This window comes from Emys orbicularis, chromosome 3 (assembly GCF_028017835.1).
Source record: "Emys orbicularis isolate rEmyOrb1 chromosome 3, rEmyOrb1.hap1, whole genome shotgun sequence".
NCBI classification, from domain to species: Eukaryota; Metazoa; Chordata; order Testudines; family Emydidae; genus Emys; species Emys orbicularis.
The window spans coordinates 214,259,173-214,282,844 of record NC_088685.1 but is presented as its reverse complement, the minus strand read 5'-3'; the positions used below and the strand labels follow the sequence as shown (position 1 = coordinate 214,282,844).

General features: G+C 48.5%; 1 protein-coding gene across 1 annotated transcript; it reads left to right on the top strand.

Annotated features, from left to right (window-relative positions):
- Positions 1 to 566: 566 nt before the first annotated feature.
- Positions 567 to 22,475, top strand: RRP36 (ribosomal RNA processing 36). The gene is made up of 8 exons (XM_065400478.1): positions 567 to 665; positions 2,822 to 3,321; positions 9,578 to 9,716; positions 14,191 to 14,257; positions 17,092 to 17,196; positions 17,336 to 17,410; positions 17,573 to 17,690; positions 22,089 to 22,475. The coding sequence occupies exons 2-8, from the start codon at positions 2,853 to 2,855 to the stop codon at positions 22,226 to 22,228; spliced, it is 1,113 nt and encodes a 370-aa protein (XP_065256550.1). The 5' UTR covers positions 567 to 665; positions 2,822 to 2,852; the 3' UTR covers positions 22,229 to 22,475.
- The last annotated feature ends 1,197 nt before the right edge of the window (positions 22,476 to 23,672 follow it).

Below are 23,672 nucleotides of genomic sequence, written 5' to 3'. Positions count from 1 at the left end.
GAGGGCTGTACATTCCTGCCCGAGGCTCCTCAGCTCCTGCTCTGCCCCGCGCAGTAAAGCTGCGCTGGCTCCACCACGAGGCCTTCAGCCGTCCCAGGAGCCGCCTCCGCGGCTGGCCATGGCAGCGAAGTGATGGACCCTCTCGGCCCTGGGGCTGGGCCTCATCCCCCCAAGGGCGGGAGCTCCCTGAAGGCTTCAGCCATCGCCCTCAGCCGTGGCCGGGTGGAAGGAGAATGCCTCGGCCTGGCCGCCCCCTGGCGCACAGGGGCGCCGTCCCCAAGGGGAGCAGCACCGAGCTGTGTACGCGGAGCCCAGAGCTGTGAATAAAGCCTGAGATCCCGGCCTGTGTGTGGCTGTGTGTGAGGGGGGAAGGGACGTGTCTGAGGGGACCGCTACGGGGGCCACACAACGCGCCTAGCGACGCGCGCCGCTCCCGCCCAAGCGTCGCGTCCCGTTCCGCCCTTCGGCGCATGCGCAATCCCCCCCCCGCGTCCCCCGGCCCTAGGCGCCTCGCTCTCCGCCCGCGCATGCGCCCAGCCGCCTCGCTCTCCGCCCTCTGTGACGCAATGCTGGGGCCGGTTGCCTGGAGGCGAGGCGGGGCCTGGTCCGGCCGCGTGGAGCCTGGCTAGCGTGCGGAGTTGCCGGGCGTCCGGGAGCCTCCTGGGGTGAGTTTGGGCTGGGGTCGCGGTCCCCGCGCGGGGCGGGTGGGAGGAGCCTCCGGGGAGCCGCGCCTCGAGGCCGGGCTGGGGCCACCGGGCTGAGAGCGAGCGCCCCCCCCCCCGCCCCGATGCTTGGACCGCTCGTGCCGCCCCTGAGCTCGCTCCGGGGGCGGGTGGGGTTCGGTCCCGCAGCAGAGCCCCAGCCGTCGGGCTTCTCCCGCACGCCACGGGCCGGCCACTGCAGCGTGCTCGGGGCCTGTGCTGCCGAGCCGGGGGGAGGGCGGCTGCTGGCTGGCCAGGGCCCTTGGTGGGCGGCCGCTCGCTGGCTTCGCCCCAGGGTGGGCCAGTCCCGAGCTGCAGGGATTTGCAGTGCCCCTTCTGCCCGTCCTAGGAGGCAGCCAGAGCCCCCACAGGGCTGCATGCGGGTGGGGGCCGATCAGTGACACTCGCTGTTTGCGAGACAAGGAGGGGTGGGGTGAGTTGTATTTAAGTTGGTCCAATAAAAGACAACAAGGAGTCTGGTGGCACCTTAAAGACGAACCGATTTATTTGGGCATAAGCTTTCGTGGGTAAAAACCTCACTTCTTATGCCCAAATAAATCGGTTCGTCTTTAAGGGGACTCCTTGTTGTTTTTGTGGATACCGACTAACACGGCTACCCCCTGATACTTGACAATAAAAGATATGATCTCACCTTGTTTGTCTAATGCCCTGGGATCAACATGGCTACAACAGCGCTATGATGAAAATAACTTGTTGGGGAAGAGTCAACGTGGTTTTTGTAAAGGGAAATCATGCCTCCCCCATCTACTAGAATTCTTTGAGGGGGTCAACAAGCACGTGTCCAAGGGGGATCCAGTGGATATAGTGTATTTAAATTTTCAGAAAGCTTTTGACAAGGTCCCTCACCAAAGGCTCTTAAGCAAAGTAAGCACTCATGGAAAGAGGGAAGGTCCTCTCATGGATCAGTAACTGGTTAAAAGATAGGAAACAAAGGATAGGAATAAATGGTCCATTTTCAGAATGGAGAGAGGTAAATAGTGGTGTACCTGAGGGGTCTGTACTGGGCCCAGTCCATTCAACATATTCATAAATGATCTGGAAAAAGGGGTAAACAGTGAGGTGGCAAAATTTGCAGATGATACAAAACTACTCAAGATAATTAAGCCCCAGGCAGACTGCGAAGAGCTACAAAAGGATCTCTCAGAACTGGGTGACAGGGCAACAAAATGTCAGATGAAATTCAATGTTGATAAATGCAAAGTAATGCACATTGGAAAATATCTCAACTATACATATAAAATGATGGGGTCTAAATTAGCTGTTACCACTCAAGAAAGAGATCTTGGAGTTATTGTGGATAGTTCTCTGAAAACATCCACTGAATGTGCAGCGGCAGTCAAAAAAGTGAACAGAATGTTGGGCATCATTAAGAAAGGGATAGATAATAAGACAGAAAATATTGGATTGCCTCTGTATAAATCCATGGTACACCCACATCTTGAATACTGCCTGCAGATGTGGTCACCCCATCTTAAAAAAGATCTATTGGAATTGGAAAAGGTTCAGAAAAGGACAACAAAAATGATTAGGGATATGGAATGGCTTCCGTATGAGGAGAGATTAATAAAACGGAGACTTTTCAGCTTAGAAAAGAGATGACTAAGGGGGGATATTATTGAAGACTATAAAATCATGATTGGTGTGGAGAAAGTAAATGAGGAAGTGTTATTTACTCCTCATAACGTAAGAACTAGTGGTCACCAAATGAAATTAATAGGCAGCAGATTTAAAACAAACAAAAGGAAGAATGTCTTCACACACCGCACAGTCAGTCTGTGGAACACACTGCCAGAGGATGTTGTGACGGCCAAGACTATAACAGGGTTCAAAAAAGAACTGATAAGTTCATGGAGGATAGGTCTCCAGCAATGGCTATTAGCCAGGATGGGCAGGGATTGTGTCCCTAGCTTCTGTTTGTCAGATGCTGGGATTAAGCGATGGGGGATTGATCACTTGATGATTCCCTGTTCTGTTCATTCCTTCTGGGGCACCTGGTATTGGCCACTGTCGGCAGACAGGATACTGGGCTAGATGGACCTTTGGTCTGACCCAGTATGGCTGCTCTTATGTTCTTATGTACAACTGATTGTTTATTGCAGTTGGAGTCTGTGTGGAAGCAGTGAAAGCCTCATGATGTGGCCACGCCAGGACAGGCCTGGGAACAGCCCCAGAAAGAATGTTTCCTCCTTTGGAAAAGGAGTGTCTAGGGGGATGCACGGCAAAAGGAAAGTACCAGCCACAGAGACTGTGGAAGAAAGTGCTCAAGACACCATCCTTGATGCTAAGCTTGTCACTGCTCAGAAGCAACCGCTGGAGAGTTCAAGTGGCATAGCAGGCATTTCTGGGGAGTGCAATCATGATGCTAAAAAGCCTCGGCTCCTGCAAGGAGAGAGTGCCACTGACCAGGGAGCTGTCAGTGAGGACTCCGAGGACAGCGGTGGCAATAGCGATTACAGTGATCTGGAGGACTTCTCAGGGGATGATGATGATGATGACAAGACAGGTAGCGGAACCGCTGGCAGCAGTGATGAAGAGCCATGTGCTGGGGGAAAAGACATCTCAAAATGCAAAACTACCCCAGAGAGTGATACGAAGAGAGGTAAACACTGATAATAGGAAGTGTTTAATAAACTGTGTTTCAGTGTGACCCATCAGCGGTTCTGAGATCTTCTTTCCATGCTGACTCCTGCTTTTCTCTTTGATGTGCTCCTATCTCACAAGTACTGCTACCATGGTTCAGGGCATTCACACAGCTATATTTTTGTTGGCATAATTTCATGTTAGCCTGTTGACACTTTGCACCCTGCCAGGTACATGCGTTTCATGCTGCCTCACCACTGGTGCCTGGGTAGAGGATGTGGATGTGTTTTCAGTTGCTGTGTGGTATAGTGAGATGTCCTTGGGAACAGAGACCTGGGAAATAGGATGACTGGCTAATCCAGTTGCACAGAGCTGGTCAGACCAGCCTGTCTGCAGTAGACACTTCTTGTTACAACCCAGTTATAGCCTGACAGGCACGTTACAGCTCTGTTCCCCAGCGGGGTCAAACCCACCTGGTTTGGAACCTTGTATGTGGAGTAAACTGTTACAACCTGGTTATAAACTTGTTAAAAATCTGTAGAATGGATAAACCCTTAGGCTGGATACCAGGACCTATGTCCTAATGGTGTAGAATCTTTAAGGATGTAGCCTAATGGAAACATTGGAAACTTATTATCTGAGTCACTTAAAACTGGACAAAACCTTGGAGCAGGGGTTCTCAAACTGGAGGTCGGGACCCCTTGGGGGGCTGCGAGGTTACTATATGGGGGGTCACGAGCTGTCAGCCTCCACCCCAAACCCTGCTTTGCCTCCAGCATTTATAATGGTGTTAAATATATAAAAAAGTTTTTTTAAATTTATAAGGGGGTCGCACTCAGAGACTTGCTATGTGAAAGGGAGTCACCAGTAAAAAAAAAGTTTGAGAGCCACTGCCTTGGAGAGTCTTTTGTAGAGAATGTTACCACGTTGACCTGAGGATGGATTGGAGCTGAACTAATAAGCAGTTTGATAGTCATGTGCAATGTGTGAGCTCTTAATTAACTATTCGGCTTTCCTCCCCACCCACACCAACCTCATGAATTGAATTTGGGATAGGGGGGATGGCTCATGATTTTATCTGAGCTCTTTAAGTAGAGCTCATAAATCTGTAGAATGAAAACCCCGAAGATTTCTGCATTTATTTAATTTCCGTGTGAAGAAAGTTAAGCATTCAGTTTGTCAAGGACATGGGACAGTAGCTGAGGTTCTGCCACCAAGTGCCTGAGAACCATAGTTGATGTCTGTGAAGTCTTCCGATGTGGATTAGCTAATGAACTGCGAAAACTAGGAAGGTTCCAAAGGATTGAGGTGGTGTATGCAAATATGATTTCAGCCTTCAAAAGGGCTCCTGGCAAATGCCACCCATATATCTAATTTAAGTCTTGAGTGAAATAATGGGACAAATAGTAAAGGAAAATAACCTGTAAAACATGTGGTTCAGTGGTGTCAAACACAGAGCCCCCTTGATGTACTTGGGGCTGCATGGTATATTTAGACAGTGAAGAATAAGTTTTAATTAAAAAAACAAAAGAAAGCTTGGAGCCTGCTCAGTTTTGATGATAACCTTCCAAATGTGAATCAAGGGGATGCAGATGCAGTTTTGTCTTCCTGAGCCTGAAACAGTAGCTTTGTGATTTGTGAACTTCTCTACTGCCCATTTATTTAATTGGAGTGTTAACACTAAAGCTTGATGATAGGACTCTCTAAGATCTGCTCTAGGAATTATTTTGGGGGAGTTCTATTGCTTGCGTTATACAGGAGATCAGACTGTATGATCCTGATGGTCCCTTCTGGCCTTGGAATCTACGAACCTATGAAATGTCAGCATTAACTGTTTTGTTACTGATCATTTTAGTAGATGCAGTGAAGAGAATAGGAGGGGAGCAAAGCCAGTGGGGTTGTGGAATTGTGAAGAATTGTGCTGCAGGGAAGAAGATGTAGAAGGGACATAAAGAAAGAGAAAAGAGGAATTAGGAAGGAAGGTGGGGCAGGCAGGAGTGTTGGTACTAAAAGATGAACATGTTTTCTTCCGAGTGATGCTGAATGCAACAATAAGAACCAAACAGGCAACAAATATAGATAACTAAGTCTACTTATGACAAAAGCCAAATTCTACTCTTCATGTCTGCACCAAGTTCTGCATCTTGGCAGGGAGTCACTAGATGACCATTGTGGTCCCTTCTAGCCCTATGAAGTTCCAGTTGACATTAGCAGAATTCTCACTGTGAAGTGAGGATAGTATTTAGTCTTAAATTTATACCCCTGCCAACAATTAAAAATGGAATTAGCCTTTCTCACAGAATGCTTGACACCCCTGATTCAGGGTATCATAGAGCTCTGAGCAAGAAGCAGCATGGAGGATTTATAAAGAAAAAATAATGCCTGACAAACTTTTTTTTATTTACTAAATTAGTGGGCAGTAGGAATGATACAGATGTGATATCTGATATTTGTAAAGCCTTTGATTCAGAACCAAATTTTCTAAACCAGCTGCTTAAATTTGCATTCCCATGCGTCTGAGTGTCTGCCTGAATGCACAATTATAGGATTTGCATCCTTATGAAATCAAACCCAAAAAATGACATTGGATAAGGTCCGACGCTATTGCATGGATTAAAACCTAGCTGATTCACCACAAACCAAGCTTAATTGTAAATAGTAACATGTTGAGTTAGGGAGGTGTTTAATGTTTAATTAAAACCTAGCTGATTCACCACAAACCAAGCTTAATTGTAAATAGTAACATGTTGAGTTAGGGAGGTGTTTAATGAGTTCTGCAGGGACAGGTGTTAGGTTTTATTAAACATATTTATTAATGGATCTCAAGGAGGGAATGGAGAGCACATAAATGAAATTCAGATGATATTGAACTAGGAGGTGGTATGAATATAATGAAGATAAATAATAGAGAGGGCTCTAGAGAGATTAGAAAGGTGGCCAAAATAAAAGAAATGTGAAACACAGATGTTCAGTGCAAGGCAGAAACCTGGAAACCAGTGATGCCAAGATATTTAGGGGTGTTAGTGAACAACAAGTAGCCAGAAATCAGAATGACCACTTCATCTCTCACCTTCCAACTGAAATGTAAAATCCACTTCTTTCACCTAACCTCCCAAAACCAAATCCACTGAAATACAACAAATACTGAAAACACCTTCTTGGCTGGGGGTGGGTGGGGGAGAGGCAGATTGTCAGGTGTCCTGGAATTTGTAAGGCACTCAAGTGATAGAAGAACTGGTGTGATAGAACTGTAATGAAGGTTAGATATGAGAAGTAGCAGCTTAAAAAGGCTTTGTGGTGCTTGAGTGCCCAGAACACAATAGAGTGTTTATGAACTTTATAGAGTTATGGCCATACTGGGTGAGACTTCCGACAGTGGCCGGTGGGAGTGAACAGAACAGGAAAATATATCGAGTGATCCATATAGTGTCATCCAGTCCCAGCTTTTAGAAGTCAGAGATTTAGGGACACCTGGAACATGGGATTGTATCCCTGACCATCTCGGCTAATAGCCACTGATGAACCTACCCGCCAGGAATGTGTATAATTCTTTTCTAAAAACCCAGTTATACCGTGCTAGGAGTCCCAGAACCTTCACCTTTCGCAGCAACTGGATCTGTGTGTTGTAGTTGGCTTCTAACTTGGGTATTGCTCTTGGATAATGAGGCCATTCCTTTGAGGACAGATTGCTAAGGGACATAGCGAAAAACAATTCAAGGTGGTGGTTGTCACAGAACAGCTGCAGATGATGGAGCGCTGCTTCTGGGCCCAAGGAAAAGCACTAACTGGTGAGGTTGCATTGTAATGCAGGATTGGGACGACGAGCAGTGGCTACAAAACCTTTGGATGCAAAAGGCCACATTCCTGGATCTGTGTGCCATGGTTGCCCCAACCATCCAGTGCAGTGACATCAGAATGAAAGCTATACTGACAGTTGAGAAGCAAGTGGTGATCACATTCTGGAAGCTTGCAAGGCCAGATTGCTTATTGGTCAGCAGGAAATCATTTTGGAGTTTGAAACCCACAGTGCGGGCCAGTGTCTTGCAGGTTTGTAGGGCCATTAATAACCTCTTGCTATGCAGGACAGTGACGCTGGGCAATGGACAGGACGTAGTGGATGGCTTTGTAGCAAGGGGGTTTCCAAACTGCAGTAGGATGAAAAACGGCATGCTCATTCCTATTTTGGCCCCAGCCCTCCTTGCCACAGAGTACGTCAACAGAAAGGCCTGCTTTCCTGTGGTTATGCAAATGGTGGCTCACTAGGGACACTTCACCGATATCCATATGGGCTGATCAGGGAAGGTGCATGCCCCTGACATCTTTAAGAACACAGGATTGTTCAGAAAGCTACAAGCAGCGGGATTCTTTCCCAACCATCAGACTACTATTGACAATATGGAAATGCAAGTAGTGATTTTGGGGTTCCCAGCCTACCACTTACTCCAGGGGTTGTGTCCTGCATAATATCTGTGATGCAACAGCGGAGAAGCTGCCAGCAGGGTGGAGGGCTGAGGTGGAGTGGCTGTCTAAGTTTGAACAGCCAGACACAAGTGCTGTTATGCAAGCTCAGTGTGGGAGTATGTTGTTGAGGGAGGCTTTGAAAGAGTACTTTAACGGTCAGCCACATTACCGTTCTGTACTGGACTGTTCTGTGGGGCTGAAGCGTTGGGTGCTGCTAGGAATTGTGTAGTGCTCGCTGGCCATCTGTAACTGTGTGTACTGAAGCTATGAATTAAGAGGTGCTCGTCGTACATTTATAAATGACTGCACATTTATAAGTACCATGTGCTTTAAGTACCACTGTGCATTCAGTGCTAGGTGTGGTGAACTAATAAAGATCATTATTTTATTTTAAAAAATATAAATGTATTGAGTGGCCTAATCAGGGCAGAAAAACTGTGCAAAAAAACAGGCAATGCAGTATAAACTTTAAACATAAATTAACAGAATGGGACTATGAAATTGGAAAGGCAGCAAACATTTCTATCCATTTCAGTGCACAAACTTAGTTAATTGTGGCTACTCATTCACCTGCCATGGTTCTCACAGTTCCCTGGATGTGAATCTGTGGTTTTTCTTGCAGCCTCCCGGCATGGAGTGGCAGGGGTATGGTGCGGCCCATGATGCCACGTGGAATGCTGGGGTGGGTGGGGGTAGCTGCTAGCAGGTTTGGACAAGTAGGTCAGACAGGGTCTGCAGCATGTGTTTGCTGTCTGAGAAGACCCATTATGTCCTGGTGTGCATCTCCCAGTCCCACTGCAGGGCTCTACTGCGTGGTACGTTATAACTGGGATATTACATTGTTTACAGCCTTTGAGGAGAAAGCAAAGCAGGAGGTCTGACTTCCTGGGGAACTCCTGTGCAACCTGGAAAACCCCTGTTTAGGAGAGGAAGAGATGTGGGTCTCTGCCCAAGGGAAGTGACTGCTGAGGGGCTGAGAGCCTGGAGTGGATGCCCTTGCTGGATTATGACGGGGGAATACATGAGCAGTTGCCCTAAACTATGACATAGGTAAAGAAATTCTACTTCAATAAAGACACTTAAAGTAATTGAATCTTCTGCTTCAGGACGTCCTCTGTTAATGGGGTCAGTCAGGAATTTGCATGCAGTTGACCAGCTTTGTTAGGTTTTTTTTCTTTTTCTTTCTGAAGCAGAAGATATTGGTGGTTGCCAAGGGCAGGATAACTGACTTGATGGACCAATGGTCTGATCCAATGTGACAATCTGAGCATGGAGTCTACTGTTTGGGCTGCATGTTCAGAGGCTTTGTGGCATGTGCAGGAAGATGATTGCACTGGCCAGATCACATCAGGAATATTGTGTTAGTTCCAGACACTTAATATCATGAAGAATTCAAGGGGGTGTATATGTCTAGCACTACTGTGGGGAGGGTAAATGTCTTGACTATTTTAAAGGTGTAAACAGGAGGAAGAGGAACTGTTTGGGGTGTAACTAGAAATGATGGGCTAACAGGCATACCATCTACTTTGTCTGTAGTTGCAAGTAACATGTAAAATCACTGCCACTGAAATCTCTCTCTAGTATCCTGGTGTTTCTCTTGGTTTTGTTTCCATACCATGTGCATTTGCCTGCACTCTAGTCTTGGGAGAAACCCAAGAAAGACAGTCTGACTTGCTGGCTGTCCCTGTGCTTGGGGGTGGAAGTGTTTTGTGAGTGGAGGCACTGCAGCTGCCCCTGTATCCCTTGTACAGAGGGTGTAAGGGCAGAAGTGTGTGTCTGGCTGTGAGAGTCCCTTTTTGTTTTCTCTTTCCCAGAACTATCCTTAATGTCTTTCGAGGAACTGCTGCAGCTGCGGAACAGTGTTGGAACCAAAGCGTATCAGCAGATGACTAGTGGGAAGAAGCCATTGAACCATACAAAACCTAGGACAAAGCAACGGCCCAGCAAACAGGGGTAAAGGTGTTCCAGAGCCCTTTCTCTGCAGACAGAAGTGTATGTATGTGCTGCCTGGGATCCTCAGAGTGTCTTCTGTGCCAGGCGGGTGGATCAGACCCTCTAGCATGGCACACAAAAGAGATCCTTTGTCATAATGTTTCCTTTGGGAATGGTCCATCCCTTTGCCACTTGCCAGCCATGACTTTGAACTCAGCAAAAGTGTTTGTCAAGATAGCTCTTAGTTCCTAACCAACACTTCCTGCTGAGACACTCGTCCTGCCTGTGTCTCTGCTATCCTTACTGCAGGTGCTTTGCAGCCCCTCAGATTGAGAGATGCTTTTAACACTTCCCATGCTCACCTTTTGTTGTCTCTTCTGAGCTGTCCATAGTTCTCTTTAAATCTTAACTTAGTCCCTCCAGTCACTGAACCATTCTTCTTACTGTTTTCTGAACTCCTTCCAGCTTGCCAATATCGTTCTGGTAACGAGGTGCCCACAGCTGAGCACATTATTCCAAGTACAGTTAGAGCTATCTAAAGAGGAGCTATCCCTCCTGCTCCGTGGCCGGATGTAGCCCCAAATTGCTTTTTCCCCTCTGCAGCCTCTCACAGCTGCATTTTTTCCAAGTTGAATTTCCTCTTGTTAATTTCTGTCCATATTTGTCAGCACTGGTGTTCACAGCTCCTCCCAGTTGAATATATTCTGGGGTGTCATCAATGTGATGATTAATGGAGATATGAAATAATACAAGACCTAAACAGATTGCTACCGTCCCTCAGCAGACACCTCCCCCCAGCTTTATACATTGCCATGTGGCATTACCCTTGATTTGTGGTCCTGAAGCCAGTTTTCAGTCCGAGTAAGTGTCATATCCAAGGTGATTCAAACAGAATGCCTCCCCACTCTGTTTCATCAGCATTCTTTCATCTAGTTCTTAACCTCAGAGGAAAACCTCTCTTCCCCCTTACAGGGATGATGAGAATGTTTTGTACTTCTGTTTTGCCTTCTACCTGAGGATCTTGGAGCTTTACAGAGAATCCAGTATGCCTCATAAAACATCTGTGCCTCTGCAATTATGGAGTATTTATCTCTAGGTATTGCTAATGCTCCAAAGCCTTTTGAGGAATGCTTCATACAAAAGCCGCCAGGCTGCTAAAGTCCTTTGGTATGTTTGTGTTCTGAAAGGAACCTTCCTAAAAGGTCTGCCAGGGAAATCCATCAGAGCTCTGTTGATTTCAGTGGAGCACTGTAGAATGAAGTGCTGCGCCCTTGTTCAAAGGGCAGCAGCCCCTGCCAAATCACCTGTCATGAAAATACAAAGAAATGCACTGAGCGGGGCTTGAAAAATGTGTAGTAGAAGAAAGGGTGGGGGTCTCCAGGGAGCTGCTGGGGCAACACTCTGGTGAGGAGCCAAGCTGCTGGATGTGGGGCTAGTGCTGGTGCTCCTAGCAGGGTACTATCATGGGACTGTGCTTGGGATTTCCTCTCTTGTATTGTCTATGGCTAGGAAATGTCTGAATTTGATAGATGCCAGATGGGGGATGTCCTTCTCTCTTCCAGCAGGGAGATCATTTACTCTCTCTCCTCTCCCCCCAGCCCCACATGCCTGTAAGCCTCCTGATTGTCCAGGGCTGCAGGGACTGTTACTCTTTCCTTCATGCAGCCCCCATTATTTGCATCCTCTTTTCTTGTGAATAGCTCCAAATCCTGCCTCTGCTTTTTGGGAGAAAGTACTGTCTGAGCTGCAGCAAAGCAAAATTGACCTGACTTGTTAGTTTCACTGCTGAACGTTGTCATATTTGGATTTCAGGAAAGCGTTGGATGCAGTGTCTCAAAATCTGACCTTCCTGTGGCACGCCCAGATTGTTTACACTCTTTCGGCTACCTGTCAAAGGATAATGGTACATGGCAATGTATGACATTGAGGGGAGGTGTCCAGTGAGAGATGCTGCTGGGATTGGGCTATGTCCAGTCTAATTTACAAACATCTTAAGAGAGACTAAACAGCACTCATGTCACTTGCTGATTATGCTGAATTGGGGGGAACCTCAAATACCATTGAGGACAGAAGTGATACAGAAGGAGCAAAGGTGATTTGAAAAACTGTCAGAAAACAACAAAATGTGATTGATTTTGGAGAAGATAATCCAAAATCCCTGGTAAGCAGTAATGAGGAAAATGTGTTGGGGCGATAGTGCATGGCTAATGAGACATGACCCTTTAACATGATATGGCAGCAAAATTAGCTAGTGTGGTTTTGGACTGCATACACAAAGGTGAGTAGCAGGGAGAATATAAGAATGGCCATAGTGGATCCTTGCAGCCCAGTATCCTGTAATCTGACATAGGTGCCAGATGTTTCAAAAGGAATGAACAGAATAAGGCAATTTATCGAGTGATCCGCCCGTTGTCCAGTCCCAGTTTCTGGCAGGCAGAGATTTATGGATACCCAGAGCATGGGGTTGCATCTCTGACCATCTTGACTAATAGCTATTGATCGAGCTATCCTCCGTGAACGTATCTAATTCTTTTTTGAATCCAGTTATACTGGGTGGGAGGCAGTGGTCCTCTTTGTACAGTTCTGGTGGGATTTAGAATATCTAATACAGTTCTAGGCACTTCATTATTAGCAAGATGGGAATTTAGAAAAAAAGCAGTAGAAATGATGAGGGTCTGGAGGAATGTATTAATGAACACTGATTATAATAGCTGTGTGTGCTTAAATTAATATCTGGTCAACTATGGCTAAGGGGGCGAGGGACCACGTCTACCAATACTTTCATAAATGCTAAGATGAAAAGGGACCATTATGATAATCTAGTCTGACGTGTATAGCACAGGGCAGAGAACCTCACCCAATGATTTCTGCATCAGGCCCATGACTTATGATTGAGCTAGAGCATGTTGTTTTAGAAAGACATTCCGTCTTGTTTGAAAGACTTCAAGTGATGAAGATACTATCACATCTCTTAGTAAGTTGTTCCAGTGGTGGCTTACCCTCATTGTTCAAAATGCACCTTATTTCTAGTCTGGATGTATCTAGTTCAGTTTCCAGCTATAGTCTCCAGAAGAGAAGAATGAGGGGGGATTTGATAGCTGCTTTCAACTACCTGAAGGGGGGTTCCAAAGAGGATGGAACTCGGCTGTTCTCAATGGTGGCAGATGACAGAACAAGGAGCAATGGTCTCAAGTTGCAGTGGGGGAGGTCTAGGTTGGATATTAGGAAACACTATTTCACTAGGAGGGTGGTGAAGCATTGAAATGCGTTACCTAGGGAGGTGGTGAAATCTCCTTCCTTGGAGGTTTTTAAGGCCCGGCTTGACAAAGCCCTGGCTGGGATGATTTAGTTGGGAATTGATCCTGCTTTGAGCAGGGGGTTGGACTAGATGACCTCCTGAGGTCCCTTCCAACCCTGATATTCTATGATCTTGTTCTGCCTTTGTCTGCTAGGTTAAAAAGCCCTATACCATCAAATCTTCTTTCCATATAGGTTCTTGCAGATTGTGATCAAGTCACCTCTTAATTAAATAGATTGAGCTCCTTTAGTTTCTAACTATAGGGCAGGTTTTCCAGACTTTGATGCATCCTTGTGGCTTTTTTCTGAACCCTCTCTGATTTGCGAGCATCTTTTTTAAGGTGTGGACTCCAGAACTGGACACAGTATCCAATAACAGTCTCATCAGTGGTAATACTACCACTCCCTGCTTCTACTCTGTATTCCCCTGTTTTCCATCCAAGGATTGTGATAGCACTTTTAGCCACGGCATCGCACTGGGAGTTCATGTTCCGTTTCCACCATGGCCCCTAAATCCTTTTCAGAGTCTCTTTGCAGGATACAGAGCTTCATCCTGTAAGTGTGACATATTCCCATGGTTCCTAGATGTCTGACCTTGCATTTGGCTGTATTAAAAAGGCAAGATCTAGTGAGCCCAGCTGCCCAAGCAATCCAGATAGCTTTGTAGAGCTGACCTATCTGTCTCTGTTATTTACCTCTCTGCCAGAGTGATTTTTGTAATCTTCTTCATTGATAGATATTGAATAGTATTGGGCCGAGAACACCAGGGAGGGAGCGGGATTATTTAATGTGTGTATAAGGGCCATGTTTACATAGGTATAATGGGATGAAATTAAGCAAAGGAGACTGTCAGGTGATTGAGCAATAAATTATTTCACATTGTTCCTAGGGAAGCTATAGAAACTCCATTCCTTAGGAAATATTTTAAAACTAGCCTGGACAAAGCCTTGGAAAACATACTGTGGGGAGTTCTCCTGCCCTGGCTCTGAGGATGGTGGTCTGAAGGCAGGTGTATGTGAGAGGTGCAGGTGGTGAATGGACTGCACAGAGCAAACCTCCCCAGTTTTCTTTGATTGTTCTGGGTGACTGGAGAAGCAGTGGTCTTTCTCTATGCTGAGTGGTAGCAAACTGTCAGCAATCAGAGTCTGACCTGGCCAGTCCTGTCTCCTCCTTTCTCTAACATATGTGTTTCTCTCAGGCCACTGGAGATTTCTGCCAAGAAACCGGTCCCCTTTCTACGACAAGTGGTCTCTGTTAAAAAGACGGTAAGTGCTCTTTCCCAGGTTAGCAGTCGGTTCTTTTGGGGGCTGATGAGGGACACAAGATGCGTGTGGAGAGACAGCATAAATGGACTGATGAAGGGAATGAGACCCAGGTGGTGGTCTGGGGGAAAGGTATGGACCCACAGACTTCTGAGGCAGTCAAGGAGCAGGCTGTGAGGCGCATCCCCTTGTGAGTACAGGAGAGTTTGGTGCTGCCAGCGGATATATGGAGGAAATGGTGCTTCCAGCTAGTCCTAGATTTTTAGATTCCAAGGCCAGAGGGACCACTGTGATCATCTAATCTAACCTCGTGCATTAGGCCATAGGATTGCCCTGGATGAGTTCCTGTTGGAACTAGAGCTGGTCATTTGGAAAAACCTCCAATCATGATTTTAAAATTGCCAGTGATGGAGACTCTAACTAACTGACTGATAGGTCTCAAAATGTAATTGTGAGCAGGGAATCATCAAGTGGCTGTGTTTCTAGTGGGGTCCCACAGTGATTGGTTCTTGGCCCTGGGCTATTTAAAATCTTTATTAATGACCTGGAAGAAAACATAAACTCACCACTGATAAAGTTTGCAGATGACACAGAAATTGGAGTTGTAAATAATAAAGAGGACAGGTCACTGATTCAGAGTGATCTGGATCACTGGTAAACTGGGCACAAGCAAACTATGCATGTTAATATGGCTAATGTATGCATCTAGGAACACAGTATGTAGGGCATACTTAGACACACACACACACACACCATCCTGTATCCTGGGAAGCTGCAACTCTGAAAAAGATCTGGGGATCCTGGTGGGTAATCAGCTGAATACGAGTTCCGTGTGATGCAGTGACCAAAAGGGCTAATGGGCTCCTGGGTTGCACAAATGGGACTCTCGAGTGGGAGCAGAGGTAATTTTATCTCTGTGTTTGGCACTGGTGCGACTGCTGCTGGGATGCTGTGTCCAGTTCCGGTGCCCACAGTTCAGGACGGATGTTGATAAATTGGAGAGGGGTCAGCGAAGAGCCACGAGGATGATTAAAGGGCTAGAAAACCTGCCTGATAGGATAGATTGAGCTTCTGGAGCCTATTTCGGTTAACAAAGAGAAACTTAATCCTTTAAACGTTCTCGTGGCTCTTCTCTGACCCCTCTCCAGTTTATCAACATTCTTCTTGATCTGTAGGCACCAGAACTGGACCCAGGATTCCAGCAGCGGTCGCACCAGTGCCAAACACAGAGGTAAAATAACCTCTCTGCTCCTACTCAAATTCTCCTGTTTATACATCTCAGGATCGCATTAGCCCCTTCGGCCACAGTGTTGCACTGGGAGCTCAGAGTTTAAGGCCAGAAGGGACCACCACATCATCTCATCTGATCTCCTGTCTATCACAGGCCTCCTACACCGTGAAGCACCCCCATGCTAAACCCAACAACTGAAATTAGACCAAAGTGTTTCAGCCCACAGGAGACTAGACTATTAGGTGCTACAGGCAGAGAACAGGAGGGTCTGAGGTACCCTAGTGCCTGAAGCCCCCGCAATGGTAGGAAAATGGTAAGTAAGATACACCTAGATAGTCCTGGCAAGTGACCCGCACCCTACGCTGCAGAGAGAGGTGAAAACCCCCAAAGGTCACTGTCAGTCTGTGCTGGGGGGAAATTCCTTCCTGACCACAGGTGTAGCAATCAGTTAGACCCTGAGGATGTGAGCAAGAACCAACCAGCCAAGCAACTGAGAGAGAGAATGCTTGGAGCCACCTCAGAGCACCAGCCCATTGCATCCAGTGTCCCATCTCCATCTGTGGCCTTCTCTGATGCTGCAGTGGAAGGAGACAAAAAGACCGAAAAAAAGTGAGAGTAGAGAAAAATCTCTTCCTGCCTCCTGCTGGTGACCAGCTGAAGCCCTGAAGCATGGGATTTTAGAAAAATCAGAAGGGACCCCCAGGGCTGCCGAGCCTTGGCCCCCCCCCCCCCCCAAATCACAAGCAACCCCCTTATACAATCACACTCCTAAATTTGTCTAGCTCTCTCAAATCTAACTAAGTAGTTTGCCCCGTCGGTTCTTATTGGGACGCTGTTCCAGAACCTCACTCTACTGATGGTTAGAAATCTTCTGATTTCTAGCCTGAACTTGTTCATGGGTAGTTTATCCCCATTTGTGTGTGTGCCTATACTTTTTTTTAGCTTAAATAGCTCTTCACCTTCCCTGACATATTTACAGAGGGTAATCCTATCCCGTCAGCCTTTGTTTTGTCTCCTTTCACATGTCTCCGATCATCCTAGTAGCTCTTCTCCTCACTTGCCGCAGTTTGAATTCATCTTTCTTGAATGTGGGTGACCAGAATTCCAAATGAAGTCTGACCAGTGCCTTGTACTATGACATTTAATACTTTTCTGTCTCTACGGGAAATGCCTCGCCTGATTCATCCTAGGATTGCGTTTGCCACAGCAGATTTTCTGTCCATGACCCCCAACTCATTTTCAGAGTCGCTACTTTAGAGGCCCCCATCCTGTAGGTATGGCCTGCATTCTTTGTTCCTAGATGTATGACTTTACATTTGGCCATATTAAAATACACGTTTGCTTGTTCCCAGCTTATAAAGTGATCCAGATTGCTTTGTAACAGTGATCTGCCAGCTTCCCTAATTTTTGTATCTGCAAACTTTATCATTGATTTTTATGTTTTCTTCCAGATCATTGATGAAAATGTTAAATAGTGTACGACAAGAGCCCTAGATACGGGAGCTAGGACTAGGCTGAGTTAGGGAGAACAACCAAGCTGCATTCAGGCATTAGTTCTGCTCTTGGTTCTAATCCTCTGCACCCCCCCTCCTTCCATTCTATGCAGGTGCAGAGAGACCCACGCTTTGATGACCTGTCTGGGGAGTACAACCCAGAGATATTTGAGAAGACGTACAGTTTCCTGAACGGTCTCAAGAAGAGGGAAAAAGAGGTGACACTATGTCCTTTGCTTGTGTTGGGGCAGAAAAGCCTGCTTCAGTGAGGCATCTGTTATAGGGCCCCATCATGCAGGCCTCAGAGGGAAAGAATGACCTGCAGCAGGACTCACTGGGTATTGCTCTCTCCTGTAGGTAGTTCAGAAGCAGCTGAAGAAAAGCCAGAATGTGGAGCAGCAGGAGAAACTGCAGCAGCTCCTAAAGCGTATGGTGAGTTAGTGTTTTGAGAACCAGCTTCAGCTCACTGCTCCCACGGGAGGGAGACCGCTGAGACTGGCCAACATGCCAGACTCCAGTGTGGCTAATGAGACAGGAGGTTTGCCCTGAGCACGGCCTGGACAGTCCATGACATGTTCCTGTTTTTCTTCCCAGACACAACAGGAGGAGGCTCAGAAGGAACGGCAGAGGCAGAGAGAGAAGGAGCTGGCCTTGAAGAGAGCACAGAGGGAGCAGGCCCAGCTGGGAAGGAAGCCCTTCTACCTAAAGAAATGTAAGTTCATGCTGCTGCTGCTCTGTTTACACTAGGAAATGGACCTGTTGCTGACAGTTTGCCATTAACGTGTGATCCCTGCACCTAGAGTACGAACGAGCAGATTGAAAAAAACTCATTCAATAAATAGCCATCACATCAGATCCCCCTACGCTGGTGGGGGCAATAGCGTAGGTGGGGCAAATCTGTCAGCAGCGCCATTAGAGAAGAGCAGAACAAGCATTCTCCTTCGAGTGATTGCTCATGTCCATTCAACTTAGGTGTGTGCGCTCGCCACATGCACTGGTGCTGGAAGTTTTTCCCTCAGCAGTATCCATAGGGGACCGGCTTTGGCGCCCCCTGGAGTGGTGCGCATATGCCGTGGCATATAGGGCGCTGCCAGCCCCCTCCACCCTCAGTTCCTTCTTGCCACCAGTGACGGTGCTGGAACTGTTGCTGCTTCAGCTAGCGCTGTTGCTTCTCGTTCGTTCAAATCCATTTACCTTTTGTATATTATTGTATATAGCTTCCCTCTAGTTTTAGTTTCCCTATTTGTTTGTTACAGACTTAGTAGGTCCCGAACGGGGCATGTCCCGGTCCCCACGCTTTAAGCCCTGTGGTTGCTGTAAAAGGCCCATGCCCATTAGCGATCCACATAACAGTTTTTTATGGTGGTTGGGCGAAGGTCACATTAGTGATAAATGCAGAATCTGCAAGTCCATCAAGCCTAGGACGAAGAAGGAGCATGACATTCACTTGAAAGTGCTCCTTATAAAGTCTGCCCTTTACCCCGATGCTGGAGCAGTGCTCCGATTCAGCACCAAGCACCATGACCTCGGTGCGCAGCGCCCCGCCAGTACCGTCTGCAAGTCAGCACCAGTCCCCTTCCGTGGCTCCAGCCAAGAAGCCCAGAAAGATAGGGCAAGGAAGGTCTCCAGCTTCCCCCAAGGGAAAGGACAAGTCTGGGGTGGACCATGGCCCTGTCTTGGCACCTCTTCACCCCCTTGGGGATCCTGGACCCCAGTTCAGGTTGAGCAGTGTAGCCCAGCCTGCTCCCTGCCGGCTACCCCGGATTGCGACAGAGGTCCTCATCAGCTCCGTTCATGCCAGAGGCCCTGCAAGCGGCACAAGAGATTATGTCCCTCCTGGTGCTGCCCACTTCGGCCCCTACAGGGTCCCAGTTCCGGGGTAAACCCGCGTCGGGACCACCACAGTCTCCACCTTTCCAGCAGCGCTCTCTGTCGCAGGCAACGGTCGCCCTCTCGCAGCCGACACACTTCTGACCGTGACAGGTAGAAGCTTTGCAGCCCCATCCGGACTTCAGACAAGGGCAGAGAGGCTCAAGGCACGGCTCGCGTAATCTCTGCGGCACCGGTACCTCTCCAGGGACAGGTCGAGGGACCGACGGTACCATTCTCCGGACCATCACCGATTTCCCCCAGGGTGCATCACCACGTGCGGCTGCATCTTTACGATGGCAAGCCCGCTCTAGTTCCCGATCCCGCTCCACATTCTGGTACCGCTCGTCAAGCGTGAGGTGTAGATCACCAGACCAGGGCAGCTGAGTGCCGCCGGTTGCTGAGGCCCCAATCCAGGCGCTCGTCGAGGTCAGCTAGATCCAGCTCCAGGAGGAGCGACCGGTACCGAAGGGGACAGATCCACCACTCAGCCCCGTCTTGGTCGCAGAGGAGAGACCGCTCGGGCTCTAGCTTGGGTTCAGAGCGAGGTTCCCTAGCTGCGGGACAAGCTCCGATACCTACGGTGCAGACTCTATTGACGGCACTGCAGCCCGCCCCATGGCCTCGGTCTCCATGGCCGGCAAGGTGGTACCCATGGGGGTTCACTCAGCCCTTGGTATCCAGAGCTTCGGAGAGATTGGCTACCTCCCTCTCCCGCCCCGCTCCAGTTCAAGAGGCCTTGGCTGCAGGCACCCCACAGGCAAAGGTGGGGATTTCCCCGAGTGGATCTGTTCGCCACCAGGCAGAACAGGAAGTGTCACCGCTTCTTCTCCAGACGGGGTCTGGGCAAGGGCTCCCTCTCCGATGCCTTCCTCCTGTCCTGGGCAGGAAGCCTGATGTTCCCCCCCCAATCCCGCTAGTCAGCAGGGTCCTGGTGAAAGTCAAGAGAGACAGGGCCCAAGTTATGATCGCCCCAGCGCGGCCATGCCAACATTGGTTCGGCACACTGTTGAGCTTGGCAGCGGTTCCCCCGTGGTCCCTGCCGGACCGACCAGACCTGCTGTCACAGGACCACGGTCGCCTCTTGCTCCCCAATCTCGCGTCTCTCCAGCTCATGGCGTGGATGCTGCGTGGTTGAAACCCGAAGAATGGACCTGTTTGGAAGGGATCCAGAAGGGTCCTGGGGAGTAGAAAACCCTCGACTAGACAGACCTACCTGGCAAAGTGGATGAGGTTCTCCTGCTGGGCAGCCAAGTGGAGCATCTTCCCCTCACATTCTTCGGTGCAGTCGATCTTAGACTACCTGCTTCATTTGAGGAATCAGGGCCTGGCACACTTCTCTATCAGGGTGCATCTGGCGGCCATCTCTGCCTTTCATCCGCTCGTCCGGGGGCAGACGGTGTTCTCCCATGACATGACGGTCAGGTTCCTCAGAGGTCTCGAGAGACTTTTTCCTCAAGTTCAGTCCCTGGTCCCTCAGTGGGATCTCAACTTGGTTCTGTCCAGGCTCACGGGCCTGCCCTTCGAGTCTTTGGTCTTGTGCTTCCCCGTCTCACCTATCATGGAAGGTAGCTTTCCTGGTGGCGGTGATGTTGGCGAGGCGAGTCTCCGAGCTGCATGCCCTGACCTCAGAACCACCATACACGGTCTTTTATAAGGACAAGGTCCAGCTCCAGCCCCACCCGCACTTTCTTCCCAAGGTGGTGTCCACTTTCCACATGTGCCAGGACATCTTCCTTCCGGTCTTCTGCCCTAAGCCCCATGAGACTAGTGAGGAGAGGCGCCTTCACACTTTGGACGTAAGAAGGGCCCTGGCTTTCTACCTAGATTGGACAAAGCCTTTCTGTAGGTCGACTCAGCTTTTCATCTCTACAGCGGATAGGACGAAGGGCCTCCTGGTGTCCACACAGAGAATTTCTAACTAGATTACCTCTTGCATAAGGGCTTGTTACCAGCTAGCAGGGGCCCCGCTGCCGCCGACTGTCAGAGCCCACTCAACCAAAGCGCAGGCATCTTCAACAGCGTTCCTGGCACACTTCCTGATCCAGGACATTTGTTGAGCTGCAACGTGGTCCTCAGTCCACACATTCACGGCCCATTTCGCCATCACTCAACAGGCCAGAGACAATGCCGGGTTCGGCAGAGCTGTATTGAAATCTACATGTCCATGAACTCCTTACCCGCCTCCATGGGTACTGCTTGAAGTCACCTAAGTTGAATGGACACGAGCAATCACTCGAAGAAGAAAAGACAGTTACCGTTTTCTGTAACTGGGTGTTCTTCGAGATGTGTTGTTCATGTCCATTCCACAACCCGCCGTCCTTCCCCACTGGCAAGTAGGAACTGAGGGTGGAGGGGGCCGGCGGTGCCCTATATGCCGGGCCACTCCAGGGGGCGCCAGAGCCGGTCCCCTACAGATACTGCTGAGGGAAAAATTTCTGACACCGGTGCATGTGGCGAGCACACACACCTAAGTTGAATTGACATGAGCAACACATCTCAAAGAACACCAGTTATGGAAAAAGGTAATTGTCTTTTGGTCTTCCCTAGCACTGCCATTGTGCTAAGCACATTAGACAGGGGAAGACCAATGGGTGAACCCTTCCAGAGTGACCTAGACACTTAAGAGCCTGAACTTCATTCCAAGTCAATAGGACATAAGGTGCTTTAAAAACGTTGTTCACGGTTCCTGCACCAGAGGCCTGAGAGAGGAAGGCAGAGCCCATAGATGAGGCACTTGACTGGGATTCAGGAGATCTGGCTCAGTTCCCTGCTCTGTCACTGACTGCTTGTGCCTTTTCATCTCGCTGTGCCTCAATTCCCCACCTGTACCGTGGGACTAGTAGCTCTTTGGGGAAGGGCCTGTCCTTTAGTTTGTGTATGTACAGTGCCTGGCACAATGGGGCCCTGGTGTCAGCTGGGGCCTCTGGGCATAATGGTAGTATTACTATGAACAGTGTAAGCCTAAACGGGTGGGAGGGGGGTGGTAGCCAAGTGGGGCAGCACCTTGCTCCTGGATTTTGCATGTGTCCAGCACTGTTGTGTATAGATGATGGGGCAGGAGGATCATGGGCTGTCTGGAAGAAACATGTCGTCACAAGGGACGTGAAAAACAAGAGGGTGGAGCCATCGGCCAGGGTTAGGGAATGGGCTGCAGGTGGATAGGGCAGAGCAGAAGCGGATCCTGAGAGGGTTGTGCTGGTTTGGAGTAAACACCACCTTGTCCTTTGGCATTCCACAGCTGAGAAGTGGAAATTGGAGCTGGCTGAGAAGTACAAAGTGCTGAAGGGGAGCGGGAAGCTAGAGAGCTTCCTAAGCAAGAAGAGGAAGAGGAACGCCATTAAGGACAAGCGCAGACTGCCCTTCCGGAAGAACATGTGACTTCTGGGTGGGTGGAGCCGGCAACCAGCTCTTTGAGTGATGGATATCGGATGGTGGGATTTTAGCCTCTTCTGATGGAGAGCTGGGCTTTGGATTGTGACTACAGCCAGCAGCCCCACTTCCTGACTGCCTCAAGTCTGTCCTGCATCTCTTTAGCATCGGAACCAAGGACTGTGTCCATCCATCTAGACAGAGTCTGAGCAGAATAAAGTTCTGACCCAGGCCTGCACAAGGCCACCTCGAATCTTCCATAAGGGTCAAACCTTATCTATAATTCTGTGTCCATACAGCAGGGGAGTCCAATAAGGGGAGCTTTGTGCTTCAGACAAGCACGCCTCCACTTTGCAGACAAATTCAGCAGAATTGGAGGGGGCTTTGCAGGGACACAAGGGGAAAAAACAGAATGAAGAATCATGCTGATTGTGCTCAATTGATCCTGCGTTACTTTTGCACCCCAGAGCTGGTGCTCTTTCCTGTGGTCATGGTTGACTTCTTGTAACACCACCACATTGTCTTAATGTAACTTCAGCCAGTAGGGGGAAAATGGTAAGTCACAAATCCTAATGGAACTCTTATTACAGGGTGGAAAAAATCAACTAGGCTACGGCAAAATTGCAAGTACTGTATAGTCTCACTCCACAGCAAGCTTATAAAATCATGACTAGAGTGGAGAAAGTGAATAAGGAAGTGTTGTTTACACATGAACCAGGGGTCACCTAATGAAATTAATAGGCAGCAGGTTTAAAACAAACATAAGGAAGTTCTTCACCCAGTGCACAGTCAACCTGTGGAACTCGTTTTCAGGGGATGTTGTGAAGACCAAAAGTATTACTGGGCTTAAAAAAAAAATAGATTAAGTTACAGAGGATAGGTCCATCAGTGGCTATTAGCCAAGATGATCAGAGATGCAACCCCATGCTCTGTGTCTCCCTAAACCTCTGACTGCCAGAAGCTGGGACTGGATGACAGGAGATGAATCAGTCGATAATTACCCTGTTCTGTTTATTGCCTCTGAAGCATTTGGCATGGGCCACAGCCAGAGACAGGATACTTGGTTAGATGGACCATTGGTTTGACCCTGTATGGCTGTTTTTATGGCCTGAATCCTGCAGCAAACTCCCCCTGCATTCCACAGTTACTTGAGTGCAGGATGGTGGAGATTCTATGGTAGCTTCAGCTACCTTCAGAACCCCTCCAGGTTTCTGTGCATCACTAGTGTTGCTGAAACTATGTACGTCACATAAGTTAAAAATTAGCTGCCACCTCCTACGGTTGTGCTGTAAGTCACGTGCCCTACATCCCAGAGCCCTGGATAGAACCTGGGTCCCAGGCCATTTCCTTAAGTATAGCACCATCCCTTCTCTATAGGCAGTGCCCTTCTGCATTTGCTACACAGAAATTCCATCGTAGGCCACTGCTTGCTTGGCCAGCCAGCTGGGTCTCC

What these genes read in the sequence shown, in the direction of transcription:
- RRP36 (XM_065400478.1), top strand. Translation starts at nt 2,853, where the DNA reads ATGATGTGGCCACGCCAGGACAGGCCTGGGAACAGCCCCAGAAAGAAT. An exon ending in TGGTCTCTGTTAAAAAGACG is followed by an intron (nt 14,258 to 17,091) that starts GTAAGTGCTCTT and finishes CATTCTATGCAG; the next exon opens with GTGCAGAGAGACCCACGCTT. An exon ending in GCCCTTCTACCTAAAGAAAT is followed by an intron (nt 17,691 to 22,088) that starts GTAAGTTCATGC and finishes GGCATTCCACAG; the next exon opens with CTGAGAAGTGGAAATTGGAG.